General features: G+C 30.1%; 2 protein-coding genes across 3 annotated transcripts; one reads left to right on the plus strand and one right to left on the minus strand.

Annotated features, from left to right (window-relative positions):
* The first annotated feature begins 1,639 nt into the window (after positions 1–1,639).
* On the plus strand, positions 1,640–5,429 carry LOC137821893 (putative beta-1,3-galactosyltransferase 8). 2 transcript variants are annotated; one of them, XM_090297876.1, is made up of 9 exons: positions 1,640–1,771; positions 2,655–2,890; positions 3,152–3,216; positions 3,457–3,638; positions 3,988–4,245; positions 4,338–4,425; positions 4,505–4,630; positions 4,729–4,870; positions 5,090–5,429. In XM_090297876.1, exons 2-8 carry the CDS (start codon positions 2,738–2,740, stop codon positions 4,847–4,849), a joined length of 993 nt encoding a protein of 330 aa, XP_090154002.1. In that variant the 5' UTR covers positions 1,640–1,771; positions 2,655–2,737; the 3' UTR covers positions 4,850–4,870; positions 5,090–5,429. The 2 variants fall into 2 exon arrangements, with proteins under 2 accessions (XP_090154002.1, XP_068482791.2); XM_068626690.2 differs by having other exon boundaries at positions 4,729–4,838.
* A 2,037-nt stretch (positions 5,430–7,466) lies between these two features.
* On the minus strand, positions 7,467–9,924 carry LOC137810236 (protein BEARSKIN2). The gene is made up of 3 exons (XM_068611399.2): positions 9,656–9,924; positions 9,298–9,575; positions 7,467–8,387 (listed from the first exon to the last, which is right to left on the minus strand). Exons 1-3 carry the CDS (start codon positions 9,816–9,818, stop codon positions 7,755–7,757), a joined length of 1,074 nt encoding a protein of 357 aa, XP_068467500.2. The 5' UTR covers positions 9,819–9,924; the 3' UTR covers positions 7,467–7,754.
* Between the last annotated feature and the right edge of the window lie 6,056 nt (positions 9,925–15,980).

Genomic DNA, 15,980 nt, shown 5'->3' on the forward strand with positions numbered 1-15,980 from the left:
TTGTATATCTGCGTGTTTCTTCCTACCGTCATAACTTTTAAAATTTCGAAACTAGTCTTAACATTTTATTTAAAAAAAGTACTTGTATTTTTTAATTATGGATTTGTAAATTTGGAATGATTTTTTTTTATTACTGAAGATTTACGAATGTATTAATCTGTGAATTTTTTGGATTGAATATTTCCGAAGACAAAAGAATAAATTGTGGATTTTCTGTTCTATAAAAATGTTTGAAATCACAACATATGAAAACAGAACTATAGATTCGTAAACAACAACAAAAATTATTTATCTTTCTCTCGGGAATAGATAATTGTTAAGAGAAATCATCGAATTATCACCAAATCATCGGAAACACCACCGATCATCGCCAATAGAAATATCTTTCTGTGTCAAGAGATGGAGTAGCGTTGTCGTTGATAGAGCAATGCAGTTTGTCGGTGTAGTTTGTGTGTAAAGGAAGAAGAAAGAGTGGATTGTGAATTTTGTGTGCATTTTAGAGTTTTTAGAAAATATTAGAGATAAGTTTATCTTTGCATAACATTGTGAGGTGTAAAAAGAAAGTCGTAGGGGTGCAAAGAAATTGTTAATGAATATAAATAATGGTCCAAATGCATATGAGTTGGGCCCATTTATTTGTCTATTTTAAAAGTCCAAAACATTCAATTTATTTATGCATGTATGCGTCACTTTTTCACTATCAACTTTTCTTACAAAAATAACCTATCTTAATGTTAAAATGCATGGCATGTCACACTACTAACTAAAAAGAGTACACTGTTTTAATACGTCTAATTTTTCCACCATTGCACTTCTATAATAACAAAGTTTACACTTACTGTGAAATCAATATTAAATCTGTTCGAAAAAAGATGATAAAAAAAGCTGTAAAAAATAATTTGGACGCAACTCTCTCACTCGTTGAGTGTGAGTTATCAACTTATAATCAATTATAAATATTTTTTATAATTTGCAATGATCATGTATGACAAATAATTAATTTAGTGGGCTAAGTAATTAGTTTTAAGACTTAATTGTAATTTTTGGTTTTTTTTTAAACTCTTCTCAAATGGAGTATGAACTAATGAAACTATTTGATTATTCTTTCGGTCGGTTAACCTATCTTTCATTTTTTTCTCTCAAATGAATTTTTGTAATTCTTGCTCTTCCACTTCTTATCTCTCTGAACTTCGGACTTGGATGATACTGGTAAAAGACACTCTGACACTCAAGTCAAACTTCGACATTCAACCTTTAATATTTAGTACTACATGATTGTGTAATTGATCATTTAAAAAATATTGGTCGGAATTGAAGTTATGAATTTAAATATTTAAAAGCAACAAGAATTGTAAGCAGCGCGATTTGTGGTTTATGTCTGCATCCAACCGTGAAATATTGATGAAATGAGTGAATTAAAGCAGAATGTGTTGGTCTCTAATCTCATCTCCATTTTAACACGCATAAAGTTAGTTTAGGCAGCCAACAAAACTTTAGTACACACTTAAATGGTGTTAGAAAGATTGCCCACACAAACAGAGGAATGTAGTTATTTTCTTGTTATTACCTCAATTTGTTGCATCATCAAACCCACATGATCAAACTACCAACATTCTGGCAATCAAAACATACCATGTAACTATAATACCATTTATAGAGACCTAGGATGGAACATCATATTCTCAGACATCTCTTTATTATTCTTTTATTTTTAAGGATTTTCAGTCAAAAGTGTCATGATCCTCCACTCACCAAAGCACATCCTTGTTAGGTAAATTCACTCATCTATACCACTCTGTTCAAGTTCTTCTTTCAACTTTATATTTTTCACATGTTCCATCAACCTAAATTGTAAAAACTAAAGTTAATTGATTCTATTCTATTCATATTAAGGAGTGAACTAATTTTAACTCAATCTCATTTAGTTTTTACTATGATATCAGAGTCATTTTCGAATCTATTCTAAAGAATGTGTTGAGTTTATCAAACCACCCGTTATATGACTGTTATCGGATCACTCATAATATATTGTTCCACGCACGAACTGTCCTCTCGGTGTGGGGAATGTGTTAGAGATCTCACATCAACTGGAATTAGACTTAAAGTTTATTTCTTAATAATTTATCTTAGAAAATGATGAATAAATAACGAAACAAAGCTGGGTAGTATAGTGATGATACTCGTTTATAATATTCAAGAATTAATAGCAATTTTGTGACTTGCTAATGATTTTCAAACTGTTCTTCAGTGTGTGATGGCCAAATAGCATCAAAGTTAGCTCTGTTCACTGATTGTAAGCAAATTAAACATTTTGCTTCACACATTCATTGCCTTTTGCGATGAACATCCCACTCATGCTCACGTGATATGCCCAAGACCCACCCAAATTTCATGGCTAAGATGTGTAGAAAGTTGCCTTAATCAAATTGTTCCAATACAATACTAACAGTTACAGCAACAAACGTAGATCACAAGCCTTTTTCTTATAACGGTAACCCACACACATTGCTTTCAAATTTTGCATTTACTTGATTCCTGGGACCTAATTAACATGGGAAATGCCACATATTAATGCATGCCCATCATTAGTTGTTTGCCATATAATAATCCAACGTTTCAACCTCGTCTAATTTAAGTACCAAACATTCCTTAAGGTCGAATTTAAGTTGAAGTTGGTGTCTTTAGAAAGATCAGTGGATCGTGACGCACTCACAGTGTTCTTGTTGAGATAGAAGATATGAGAGGCAAGGCAGCTTCAGGAAAGACAATTTTGTTTGTATGCATTGCATGCTTTCTTGCAGGAACACTCTTTAGTGGCCAGATATGGACACGACCCTCCAACCATGAAAATGCACTGCTACCATCCAAACCTGACTGTGACCACAAACGTGTCAGTATATAACTTCTTCTCTTTCATTATTTTAAACCGTTGGAAAAATCATAACTAATTCTCAATTCTTTGGTATAGATACAAAATTGACACTTGAGGAAGTCTTTTCACGTTATTATCATCTATTTGTTGCTTCTGCAAGTGGTCATTTTGTATTTACACAAAAAAAGATTGAATTAGTTCTGATTTTCTCAACGTAGACTATGTAGACATACATATATATGTATACACCAAGAAACTAATTTCATATTTTTATGACAGAAACTGATTGAAGGAAGATCTGGTGATGTAATGGAGGAAGTCGTGAGGACTCATCAAGCTATCAAGTAAGATAGAAATCTCTCACTTAATTTGAACCTCTAACTTTGATCTGTCTTTTTACTTAACATATATTGTGACAATGTATTAGAGTATTCTCGTTGCATATTAGTTATATGAAGCGTAGTATTAACAGTGAGAGATGGAATTTGTGAAGAAATGGTGAATGAAAAGGAAGAAACTAAAAATGCATTAAGTTGGTTTGAATCTGTTTTGATATTTTTTGTATTGATATGTGTGAAATGAAGGTCTCTAGATAAGGCAGTGTCGACGTTGGAAATGGAACTGACAGCAGGTAGGAGAAGCCAAAGTGGTGGGCAGCACATGCGAAAGAATAATGTACAAAAGGCTTTTGTGGTGATTGGTATTAACACAGCTTTTAGCAGCAAAAGGCGAAGAGACTCTATCCGCGAAACATGGTTACCTAAAGGTGTAATACTACTACTTCATGCATGTGATGTAATATGACTCTAATTAGCATCATGGTCGAGTCTGATACTACTTATAATTAGGTCACTTACCGATGTTTATATCCTAGACAATAATGTACTAGCACAAATCGAAGGATCTCGAATAAATGATCTTTATTATTGAATTAGACCACTATCAAGACAAAAACAAGATGAGTATCTTCAATATATAACAGGAAATACATCAGAGAAAAGACAGATCACACACTAGTTAAGAATACACTTATTTTTTGTTACACTGAATGTTCTAGGTTTGAGATTGCTGAGATTCTTATCTAGAACAATATCTGATGTGTGAAAAGAATGCAGGGAATGAGGTGAAGGAACTAGAGAAAGAGAAGGGCATTGTTGTAAGGTTCGTGATCGGGCACAGCACCACACCAGGAGGAGTTTTGGACAAAGAAATTGATGCAGAAGAGGCAGAACACAAGGACTTCCTCAGGTTAGACCACGTTGAGGGCTATCATGAGCTATCCACCAAGACTCGCCTCTACTTTTCCACCATCACTTCTTTGTGGGATGCTGATTTCTACGTCAAGGTAGACGATGATGTCCATTTAAATCTAGGTACGTCTTTCAAATTTAGCTACCATGCATGCAATTTTTTTAATACCTATTCAACAATTTGCTTCTATTTCTTTCTGATATTTGTTCTACAGGTATGCTAGTGAGCACACTTGCCAAGTACCGATCAAGACCCAGGGTTTATATTGGTTGCATGAAATCTGGTCCTGTTCTATATCAAAAGTGAGGTTCCTTTTTGTGATTCATAGCCAAAGTGGTTGTTCTGTTCTAAAACTCTGCATTATTTGAACATGTATGGCAGAGGAGTAAAGTATCACGAGGCTGAGCACTGGAAGTTTGGAGAAGAAGGAAACAAGTACTTTAGGCATGCCACGGGCCAAATATATGCCATCTCCAAGGATCTCGCCACTTACATATCCATCAATTGGTGATTTCATCATTCTTTCCCATTCTTCAATCATTTTTTTGAGTAGAATCATGTTAATTATGTTAACTTCTGGTATCACATTCAAACATATATTCCAGGCCCATATTGCACAAATACGCAAATGAAGACGTATCTTTAGGTTCATGGTTATTGGGTCTAGAAGTTGAGCATGTGGATGAACGCTCCATGTGTTGCGGAACCCCTCCAGGTACCGTGTAGATCCGAAGATTCTCGATATAGGTCAACCTTTCAAACTGATGCTGAATACACGGATTCACATGTTCAAAAAGGATGATATATTGAAAATCTACACCATATTATAACTAGAAAAATAAATAATTTTAAAATTATATTGATCAAATTATAAATATAAACTAATACATTTCAATTTTTAGTTGTGAAAGTAAGATTTTATTTTATAATATTAGATTAAGAATTTGATTTTGATGTTGTACACAGATTGTGATTGGAAGGCAAGAACAGGAAATGTGTGTGTGGCATCTTTTGATTGGTCATGCAGTGGTATCTGTAAGTCTGTGGAGAGAATGAAAGATATACACAGAGCTTGTGGAGAGGGTGATGGAGTTGTTTGGAACATTGAACTCTGATTCTCAAATTCAAACTCACAAATCTCATATCTTTACTACTTTTGCATCAAGACCAATTTAATGCATTTTTCTTTTCTGTAATCAAAATTGCTGGTTTTGTTGAGGATAGTCACCTTCCTTTTCTTTAGTTTTTTCAATTTATAATCTGGTTTTCCCTTTCATTCTATGATCAATTACACAAATTTATTTTATGTTTCGGCCCATGTGGAAATTTTATATTCAGTAATGTTTTTTTATAAATATTTTGGGAACTTAACACAATTTACAAAAAAATCTACAGGAAATTTGTTTTTATTTTTCAATTTTTTATAAAAAAAATAAAGGAAAATTTTCACAAAATTCTAAATTTTCTAATTGTGGTTTAAATTTAATTTTTGTTTACTATTTTATACATTGACTTTCTATTTGTCATTATTCTGAGGCGTCTGGTGGATAAGAAACAATGTTTAAAAAAGTTATAGATTATTTAATTTAATTAATTTACCAACGGAGAGTAAATTAAAATAAATTTGAGGAACATTCAAATTTTATGTGAAATCAAGTTTTGCCCCAATCTAATATATCATAGCTTTATCAGACAAAGTGACACATTTATTGGAAACTTGTTAATAAAAACTATCATGAAAGAGTTATCAACTTAATCATTCTTAATACAATAACAAGAATTAATTAAAATAGTGTTATCTCATACGCATAACAACACCACAATCCTAATCAAAATTCTATGACAATGTCAAAAAATATACGCCAAAATCACCAATAACAAAATGAACCTACCTCTCAATCCCAAAATAGAGCTACTAATGAGGATTTTACTGGATATAAGATTGCATGGAAAACATACTTTGTCATATTGTTTGATTTTTTTTGGCAAAAAAGATAAATCACACAAAATGAACTTTGAGATTGAATTTGAAATAAAAAAAGTTATTGCAAAAGGTATACTAGGGTGTGTTTCGAGAGTTGATTTGGGAGAATGAAGAAAAAAAGAAAAAAAAAATAAAGAGAAAGAGAATGGAAATTGAGATTATTTGGATTATGGGAAAAAAAAGTAAAGATTTAAGAGAAATAAAAAGATTAAATAATTTAATTGTTATAATAGATTTTAAAAAATTACAAAATGATATATTTATAAAATAATTAAATCATCCTTATTGTTATAAATTACTTTTAATTACATATTAAATTATAATTTTATCATTATTTTATATATTTAATGCTATTATTAGTATCATTGACTTTTTAATTTTATTATTTACAATTTTATTATTTTATAAATTTATGATTAATAATATTATTTATTCTAATTTTATTGTAATTATTATTATTATTATTTTATTATAATTTAATGTTTTTATTATTATTTTATAGTTATATTTTTATTATTTTATAAATGTACTTCATTTATTATTCTTAAAAACATTTAATTTTACTTTTTTAGTACCTGGGTAAATATTTCGTGGATTCACATGGGCAAGTTCATATTTTTGGAATTTGTCATAGGATTTGGGCTGGGTATTACTTTTTCTTCTACTTAAATAGATCATAAGTTTATTTTACTTGTTTACCTTTATCTTTGTTATATGTTAGGGAACGGAAAATGACATTATCATATTATTTGAATGGGTGGATGAAAATGAGTTTCATAGATGACAATCTGTAATTCTTTATATACAAGAGACAAGCCTCTTAGTTTATAGCATCAAGTTTAACTAGAAACAGTGGTTCTAATTTTAATTATTCGTGTTTTTCTAGTAATTTTTCTTCTTTCTTTTAGTAATTTGATATTTTTTTTTCTGTTCTTCCATTATTATTACATATCTCGGGTATGTAGCTAATTATCATTGTTAACGTTTTTCTTTCTTAAAAAGTCATAAAAGAGACATCTATCATTAATACTCTAGATCGACCACCAAGTTGTTTCACTAAATAAGCGGGATCGGACTATAATCTCACAACCCCTCAGTCTCAGACATAAACCAATGAGACTAGAAAGCCTGAACAGCTGGATCAGCCCATAACCTCAAACGGGATCGACCCATAACCTCATAGTAACTATTTCCAACCTAATTTTTTATAAACATTTTAACTATTAAAATTAGTGAAAATATAAAATTAAAAAGGAGAATTTTGTTAAATAAAATGTGAGATTCATCAAATTTGTGTAATTTTCAGCTAATTTTAAACAATGAAAAGAGTGTTAAGACTTTGTTTGACATCACATCACATGGGAGAAATTGATCACGTATCATAAGATGATTTATGTACCTTGCAATCCAAAAATATAATAAAATCTTAGGCATACAATCAATTAACACCATCATAATTGCATTTGTTTTCTAATTGAGAAACAAATGGATTAATAATACAATTAATGAAGTCTTGAAACATGAGAAACAATCGAAATGAATATGAAAATATATATAAAAACAGTGTCCTTTTGATCCATTTTAGAATGGTTAGAGGGATCTAAGGACTTAATTTGTTTGATTGATGTGAGTTGTAAGAAAGAGAAGTCATTGTTTGGGCCCATAGGCCCAGAAATCCATCTCTCCCCGTAACGAAAGTTGGTTGATCTGATGCACAGAGTGAGGATTCGCCTCCTCAAACCTCCCTCCTTTGTTTGACTCTTCGTGTCCAAGATGGGAAGTAACTAACCGATCAAGAACACCCCATTCGTTCATCCCTTCACCTCTTCCGCCACCTATTTCTTGGTTTGGCTCACACGATCCCACTTCAATTCCAGACTCCGAAACTTGATACCTCAGTCCCTCGCTGCCGCTCTCGCACTCCCTAGGGTTTGTCATAAGTTGCTTTGCCATTATTGGAGTGTCTGAAGGTAGAGACGAAGCATATGAGTAGTCATAAACCATAGGTTTTTGGGTTTGAACAAGAGTTTGGGATTGAAACAGTGAGTATTGGGGATTTTGCAAGTGTGGGTAATGGAGACCGAGCTCAGGCTTATCAAGCTCCCTGGGATTCTGCTGTTGGTGTAGCAGGTAATGGTTTTCTCTATGCATGAAGGAGCGTCCATTAGAGCTTGAGGAATTGTTCATTTGTTGATCTGGATTATGTGTAATTCCACCTTCATTTCCAATCTTGAATAAATTCTTCTTCTTGAACACTCTGCATACCACCCACCCATCTTCCTACAAATACATTCATATATATCACTTTGAAAACAAAAATCAAAAGAGAGAAGATATATTCACAACCTACTCTATTATGGATGATATAAAAATAAAAAAGTATTTTTATCATTTCATAAAAAAAAATTAAAATTTTAGAAAAAAAAGGAATGTATACTTCAATGTATGTTTTTCATTATTTAAATAAATAAAATGATTTGTATAAATCACAAATACACTACTAAAAAAATCATTAAATAAAAATCAATTTTACAGATTTATTAGCTTTTATATTGACTAAATTAAATACTATTTTAAAGATTAAAAATATTATTAGTATCAAATTAGTTTTTATTATTGATAAATAGTTTCTAGATTAATATCTAATTAATTTTTATTATTGATAAATAGTTTCTAAATTGGTATCTAATTAGTTATCTACGTTTTAGTTATCAATTATTTAGATTCTAAAGTTAGTATCTAATTGGATACCAATTTATAAATTATTTATCAATAATAGACCACTAATTTATATACTAATAATTTTTTTAAGCACTACAAGAAAATCATGAAATATAAAAAAAAATTGGTTTCTAAATTAATTTCTATTATTGTTAAATAATTTCTAAATTCGTATCTAATTAGCAACCAAGATTTTAACTACCAATTATTTAGTTTCTAAATTTGGTAGCAAAAACCTTGGTTTCTAAAAATTGGTTTCTATTTCATGATTTTCTTATAGGGAAATCTCTAAAATAGTATCTAATTTTGCCAATATAACAACTAATTATTTTTTTGTCTCTATATTTTTTATTGAGAGAAAAGGTAAAAAATGATTATGAAGAAATTTGATTTTTTTTATTGATTTGATTTTGGTGAGGGTAATTGAGTATGAAAGTGATATTAGCAAGTGAGAGAGGAAGAGATGTACATTGGAGGTTCCTTGAGGGTCATTGGCTTCTTCTAGACGGTACTCATGCATGATCCAATCAGTCTTTTGTCCATGAGGAGCTCTTCCTTTGTAAAACACAAGGGTTTTTCTCATTCCAATCTTCTTGTAGCTGTTCCTAATGCATTTGTCTCTTCCCGTTGCTTTCCAAAACCCTGCATTCGTCGCTCTATTAGTCCTTGAACCTGTAGGGTACTTTCTATCCTTGTGACTGAAGAAATACCACTCGTTTTGCGGAGTTGATCCAATTCTACATCTTTCTGTTTCTCATAAAAAATCCAACACAATCAAACTCAAACTCAAAACTACGTAACGAACTGATGAAAATGTTTGAATTTACCTTGCAAGTCCCACGGTTCCATCTTGTTCAAATCGACCTCTCTGATAACATCCATGTCAAACTTCTGGAAGGAGACCTTCTTCTTCAAGTAGTAATGAAGAAGCTCTTCATCCGTCGGGTGAAACCTGAATCCCGGCGGCACACCACCATTAGAGGAACCCATCTAAGCTCTCGAAAATTACTTCACAGGTAGCTGCTTCTATGCACTTATCTCTCTCTCTCTCTCTCTTTGAACTCGATTAGTTTGAAGAACTAAGCAATCGATTCGTGGGTGGTGTTGCAAGCATGGCAGTTATATACCTTGTTGGTTGTCAACGCCACCATCACACACTGTGACCATATAGAAAGGGTTGACGGCCGGTGACTACGCCGACGGGAGTGGTTAAAGCTAGCTATCGTAAAAAGCAAGTTTACGGAATGAATGTGACCACTATGATTGTTATTGTTTATTATTTTCGATCATTTTCTTCATATTTTTCATAGGGTTGCCCTACAACCGTATGGGGAGCGTAAGGTACACTTTCCTAACCCTAGTAATTAACCTACGTTCACAAATTCACACCCAAAAGTAAGTATATCCCATTCGTTTCGATTTAAGAGAAAAAAAAAAGGTTTAGTAAAGAGACTTAGTTAATGGAAGAAGCTTTGAAATTTGCCAAATGTAAATAGAGGGGTGTGTCATATTAATTCTTATTTGCCCTAACTTGTGGTCTTCTTTCCCACTATTTACTGTAACTTAAACATCTTATTGGAAGGTGTTCGAACTTCATTATTGTGTTGACCGAAACCCGACTTAACTAGGTATGCAAAATGGGCATGCTTAATTTGTGGTTAGGGAATGATAATGTAGTCAAAACCCTAGTTTGTAATAACCTTCCAATAATCCAGGGAGACATAACCTTCTAACCTTCCAATAATCCAGTCATTAATTTATGTTAAAATCACAAAATTATGGTATATGGGTTTTTTTTATAGAAGGTGTTGAAATCTATATCTCTATAGAAATCACTACAACTCAACTTCAACCAGAGGGAATTGAATTTACAGGTTTAAAGTCATTACTTTGAACCGTAATAAATTGGCGTCCATCGTGAAATAGGTAAACAAAATTATTCCTTCACAAGATAATATAATACAAAATCAAACCAAAGACTGATCATTTAACCCGAAGAAAATGACCATACTCCAACGCCTACAACAAATCCTAGATATCATGCGAGAGTTGTAGTGAGACAATGTAAAGGCTAGAAGAAGAGTATAGGATGCTCGTGCAGAATAAGATCGATTACGTGAAGAAGTAGAGAGTCATCTAATAAAGAAGGCTTATGTTTTCAATTGATTTTTTTTCTTTTTTATATCAAGGTTTATTTTTCTTAAAAATAATGCAATTTAAGGATGTAAGCATGATATTAACTATTTCACTAGATAAACCTTTTTGTTTACTCGTCTCGAATTTGAGGGTTGTATATTGTAACAATGATCCATGATCAAACTTGGATCATAGAATATTCTAAATGGGTTGATCCACAGATGATGAATCATCAACTAAAGTTAGACTTAAATGAAATACAAAGAATTTTAGGATTTAAATGTGAAGTAACTCAACCAAAATCATAAATCACCTATTATGCATAGTACATGTAGTTACCTAATAGAATCTTCTATAGGCCATAATTCTCAGGTGTAATAGAACTAGAACTATGAGATACATAACCCTCCAAGTTTCCAACACTCCAATCATTCTTTTCTATTAAATTCGCGATATTCTAACGTATGAGTTTTCCTTATAGAAGGTGGTGGAATTTACCCTTATAAAAAATCACCACAAGCTCAATCAGAAGAATTTGAAGTGGGTGTGGTGGTACCCTAAAGGATATAGCACACATACGAAATTAATTTCATTTTTCTAATACGTAATTAGGTGTCACATTTAATTAAAGAAAATGTGAAGATTTTGAATTCAAAGTATTAACATATCTCGAAAAGTGGGGCGTACGCATCATGATGCTTTAAAAAACGAAGATAGTGTTTATGTGAATACAATGAGCCTATGAATTGTTAAAAATGTATTCCACGCGCTTCTGAAAACACTGTGGACTAAGCTGCAATAAATATTGGTTTACTAATTTTGTGGAAATATTTAAATCGGTAAATGATCCCGAGAATTAAAAACTAAGATAATTTATAGGTTATATTTGATTGTTCTTAAAGCAATGTTAGGAAAAAATGGTACTAAAGCTTCTTGGGATTTTCGTATTTCATTGGACGGCCGAAGTTTATACTAATAAAAATGTTGTTGGTAGAGAATTTTTTATGTAAATTATTGAGAATCATATAAAGTTATAACAAATTTAGGGTTTAGCCTTAAATGTTGATAGAGAGAGTTAGAGACGCAGTCGCCATAGCTGGGGCACGCACATGTGGGTATGACCTCAAGCGCATTCAGATTGCTTTGCTTCATTCAATTGCACGCTTTCTTTTTCTACTTTTTCTCATTTCTTATCTTTTCCAATGGGGTTTTCGATTTTGAATATCAAGATATGTACAAAATTTATGTTCTAATTTCAAATTCTAAAGATAGTATAGAGATAATATAGTTTAGTTTCTCATACACTTCTTTTAAATGGCGTGTCGGTGTCCGATACTTGTATTGGACACACCGACACTCGTATAACACTTGTAGGACACATATCCGTGAAGTGTCCAATTCAAAAAGTATTTGTTATATTTTTTACAATTCTAGTACGGTTCTAACACAATTTTAAAAAAAAATACATTAATTTTCCAAAGGTTCAAATTTTATTGTATAAGTTGTTATTATGATTATAAAAATAAGAAACAAATTCATGTGAACCAGTCATGAAAAACATCTTTCTGCTCCAAAAAATAATTTAGAACATACTTCTTTATATAAATCTTTATTATCAATTTATATAATTTATAATTATATAATATATAGATCTGTGTTCCTGTGTCTTACATTTTAGAGATTTTACGTATTTTCGTATCCGTGTCGTATCAATATCCGTGTAAGTGTCAGTGTTTGTGCTACATAGGTTTCAATTATTGTATTTAAGATATTTGTTTTAAAAATTGGTGTTATATGTCACGATTTTACCCTAAAAAAATATCACTTAAAAGAGTAAAAAGTATATAAATTTTATTAACCTTCAACTTCTATATTAGTAGGGTTTATAAACATGCAGAGTTTTGTAGGGTAACTTGTTTTGAGTTGATGGTATTCTTCGGAGAAATGATTGGTTAATTCATGGAAACATGAAATCTCAAAGTTCGTGTATCTGCACTCCTTCATGCATGCATACATTTCTCCTGTAGACCGGATATTTATATTATTTATCACAGCTGTTCCCCATGATATCTTAACTCAAATCTCGTGGAATTTTTTTGAACTATTTCATGGTGATTATGGTGATTTTAGAAACATAGAAAATGGAAAAAAAAAGTGTTTCTCATTTATTTTTTATTTCGTTTCTGATCTTAAGTCCAAAAGATAACATCTCTTTATTCAATTACTGCATTCGATGATTATCTATTTTGAAAGTCAGTGTTTTGTCACGATTTTGTCCTTAAAAGATACTTCGATGAGTTAAGGGAGAGAGATGAATTTAAATTGTCATTGACCTCGACTCCTGAACAACGTGAGACTATATTTTGGTCTTACCGAAACAATAGCCCAATTGAGAACTAAGAAAAAAAGTTTACGATCCTCAAAATAGAATTTAAGTCCGAGAGATAACATCGCTAAAGTCAATTAATGTATCTAAGGTATTTTCTGCTGCCGATGTTCCATCACAATTTTGCCTAATCATACATTAATATGCTGTGCAATTTTTAAAGTCCCAAAAACCACATATGAATCAGTTTTCTTTTTATAAAAACGCATCATGTTTTTTTAATTGCCGATAGAATACGAAACCAGTCTAAGTATGGCACATTTAAAAGACAAGAACCTAGTTTTTTAGAAGTATTTAATGGATAAAAAAGAATTATAAGTAAATTGTAGATTTTTGTTATTTTTGTTGGAATTTCATTTCTTTAAAATTTTAATTTTTTAAAATCTCTTTAAATTTAAAGAAAAAACAAAACAGCATTATACTCTGATAGTTTTATTGCGGTAAACGGTGAGAATCAGGTGTAGTTAATTAGATTATTAATTTGAAGTTTGATTTTTTTTAAGAAATTTACCAGAAATTTTAGATATCTGAAAGTGTAGAAGATAAATTTTGCCAATAATCACCTATCTCAAGACAAAATAAATTAATAACTATACATAAGAAAAAAATTGATTATATGCTTAAATAATGTAAGTATGGGATGGTATCAATGGAAAATTATAATTGTTAATATCATATAAGCATTGTGTCTCATTGTTGGATATTATAATTGTTAATATGTGATATAATATTATGTGTGTTATTGTGAGAAATTTAAAGTAAGAATTCATTGAATATGTTGGAAAATTTGTTAAATTTGGCATATGATTTCAAACTCTCACCTTACACTAGAAAAAAACTCAAAAATAACTTCCAAACCTTTATCAGAACAATGATGGGTGTTAAATGAGATTATGCCTCATTGTTTCAATTAATAATACACTAGGAAGAAATTTAGATATTATTTTAATTTTTTTTTTTTATCTCATAAGTTACCTATTCACTCATATTTTTTTATCAACAAGAAATAAATAAATAATAGAGATTTGAGAAATACCTCAATGCTTTATACAAGGAGAACTACTTGAATTCTTTACAAGTACAAACACATCTAGTCGAATTAGAATCAAACCATACCAAATTATTACAAACCTGACGTCCTAAGACTTCTTACACAGAAAAAACAATAAGTTAAAAACCTGTTACAAAATCATCAGCAGAAGTCTATCAACAAACTGCGCAACCTGTTAATGTTTTTTAATAGATTTCATACAAATTAGTGATTCAAGACACTAGTCAGAATACGAATTAGATCAACTCTTATGTTATGTACATATTAAATCAATTCCTTTCTTAATTGTGAGACAAATTATCATAAGTAACAAAAAAAAATTTGGTAAGTTTTAACATTATCTCTTCTATAATCTTTTAAAATTTACATTTTATGTAGAAATTTCAATTGACATGATTTCTTAGTTTTGTTATTGATATAAATTTAGACTTTTTGTTGATTAAATAACTATATTTTTTTTAAAAATATCACTATTTATTTGGCCTATTTTAATTAAATCAACTACATTATTTGTCTGAGAATTTTTTTTTACTAACTCTCATTACGACAAACGTAATTAATTTATACTCAGTGAATAGAGAGAAAACGTATTGAGATAAAAAAAAATTACATTACTTAAGCAATGATTATAATACTTTTCACTAACATTTAAGTTATTTTTTTTCTAAATATTTTATATTCTTCTAGCTTGCTAATAATTTTATAACATTGTAGAAAAAAAATTGTAGCAATATACATTATGTATAGATTTTTAGGTGTCTAAAAAGTGTATTTATAACATGAAAAAGTAAATATTGAGGTTTATATTTTTTTCAGTAGCACCAAAATATTTACACATTTATTAAAACTGAATAAAATTATTTTTAAAACATTTTACAACTATTTAATAAAATTTCCTAAAGAATGATTGTGCACTTATATATGGTTTTGCTTGTGGAAGAATAATGCACGACAATATCTTAAATTAAATAAGGGAAAATGAGCATATTTAAAAAAGACAGTATTTAGGTCCCCTAAATTTTTTCTTTTTTTTAAATAGACACTTAAACCTTAATGTTATTACAATTGATTTCAATTTATATTATTTGTTAGTAGACACCTTAAGTTTTAATATTCTTTCTATTACTTATTAAATTTTGCATTTTTATTTTAATAGACACCTAAAATTTCTAATTAATTATTCAAATTTTATTAACTATTTTTATGAAAAAAAAATCATCTAATCTCACCATTAAAACTCATTAAACTGTTTAAAATAAAGTATTGCATCATCAACAAGCTGAATCAAAGTCCTATATATTTAAAATCTGTAGATTTATATATAAACAATTAAAGAATTTAAGAAATTAAAAAAATAAACCTTTTGAATTTTTATTTTCTATATTTTTGTTTTGATTTATAAAAATGAATTATAACAAAAAGAAGAAAAATTAATGAATTAATGACGTTTGATCCAAATGATTTAACTCAAACTTGCTATAAAACATATTTATGAAAAGCACGACAAGTTTGAAAGAGTTAATTAGACTGGAATTAAATTCTAGATGTCTATTTATGAAAACAACAAAGTTCAATAATC

This window comes from Phaseolus vulgaris, chromosome 11, assembly GCF_051622355.1.
Source record: "Phaseolus vulgaris cultivar YP4 chromosome 11, ASM5162235v1, whole genome shotgun sequence".
NCBI lineage: Eukaryota > Viridiplantae > Streptophyta > Magnoliopsida > Fabales > Fabaceae > Phaseolus > Phaseolus vulgaris.